This window comes from Tilletiopsis washingtonensis, assembly GCF_003144115.1.
Source record: "Tilletiopsis washingtonensis strain MCA 4186 unplaced genomic scaffold FA09scaffold_38, whole genome shotgun sequence".
Classification (NCBI taxonomy): Eukaryota; Fungi; Basidiomycota; class Exobasidiomycetes; order Entylomatales; genus Tilletiopsis; species Tilletiopsis washingtonensis.
Genome location: NW_020312035.1, coordinates 1 through 1,171, shown reverse-complemented (window position 1 = coordinate 1,171; position 1,171 = coordinate 1). Strand labels below are relative to the sequence as shown.

Genomic DNA, 1,171 nt, shown 5'->3' with positions numbered 1-1,171 from the left:
CAACGAAACTCACAAGAGCGAGATGGGAAAGATGACGCCTCCGGGCACGCTCCAAGCCAGTCTAGCCTCTGGCGTGGCGTCGCCTTGCTGTTTCCTTGCATCGCGTGCCTCGTAGGCCATCTGCAGCGGGTATGCGGCAAAGGCGATGAGAAAGCCGCACAGCACGGCCAGGAAGGGCAGGCCGGCGGCGCCCGTGCCAAAGCCGTACTGCGCGTAGACGAGGGAGAAGGCCTCGAGGAAGAGATAGACGATTGCGTAGCTGTTGCCGCAGCCCAAGAATTTAGCTTGCGAAAGGGGGGGGGGGGGCAGGAAGGAAGCAAGACATCAACAACACGTACTTGAAGCCATCGAAGAGGGCAAACCAAAAGACGATGGGCTCGGTGAGCAGCATGTACACGGGACGCACGACGCATTCCTGCAGCAATGCGCGCGGCGTATGGCCTTCTCGCTCGCGCTCGTGCTGCGCGTAGTACCTTGCCTCGCCCGTCTCTTTGCGCTTGCGGGCGGCGCGCGCCGCGAGAAGGATGCCCGACCGAGTCTCGGGGACGAGGAAGTAGTAGAGCAGGAGGAGGAAGGCAGTGACGATGCCCATGACGCCGAATGTCTAGAGGGAGACCCGTTCAGCGAAGGGAGGAGAGGGCAGAGAGAGTGAGATGATGACGCACCCAGCGCCAGCCGTGCGCGACGAACAAGTAGCCGCCTGCAATTGGGCCAATGACTGCTCCCGCCTCGGCACTGCGCGATGTCAGCCATGTATTGCCCCCCCCCCCCCCCCAAGACAACTCACCTAAGCGCAAAGGTATTGACTCCCCAGCCCTGCTGTTCTGCAGCAAAGAGATCATTGATGACGCCGACACTAGTAAACGTCACGCTTGCAAAGAATCCCGCGAGCAGGCGCGCGGTGACGAGGGTGGCGTAGTTTGGCGCCAGGGCGCAGGGCAGCTGTAGGAGCGCCAGGAGCAGCACGGAAGGCAGCAGTGCCCGGCGCCGGCCGTAGTCTTCAGAGAGCGGCGTCAGGATCACGGCGCCGAGGGCGAAGCCGTAGAGGTAGACGGCCTGCACTACGCGCGCCTGTTGCAGCGAGACGGAGAGGGACTCGGCAATGCCGGGAATGGCGGGGGCGGCCATGGAGGAGACTGGCCGCCAGTGTGGGCACGATGGTGTCAGAGGG

The 1,171-nt window shown here is 63.4% G+C and overlaps 1 protein-coding gene across 1 annotated transcript; it reads right to left on the bottom strand.

Moving 5' to 3' along the window:
• Positions 1–9: 9 nt before the first annotated feature.
• On the bottom strand, positions 10–1,137 carry FA09DRAFT_303087 (MFS general substrate transporter; the record flags this gene model as incomplete). Its single annotated transcript, XM_025740431.1, has 4 exons — positions 10–259; positions 339–604; positions 666–735; positions 788–1,137. Coding segments are annotated over 4 exons (936 nt in total), but the record flags the coding sequence as incomplete, so codon positions are not given.
• Positions 1,138–1,171: the final 34 nt, after the last annotated feature.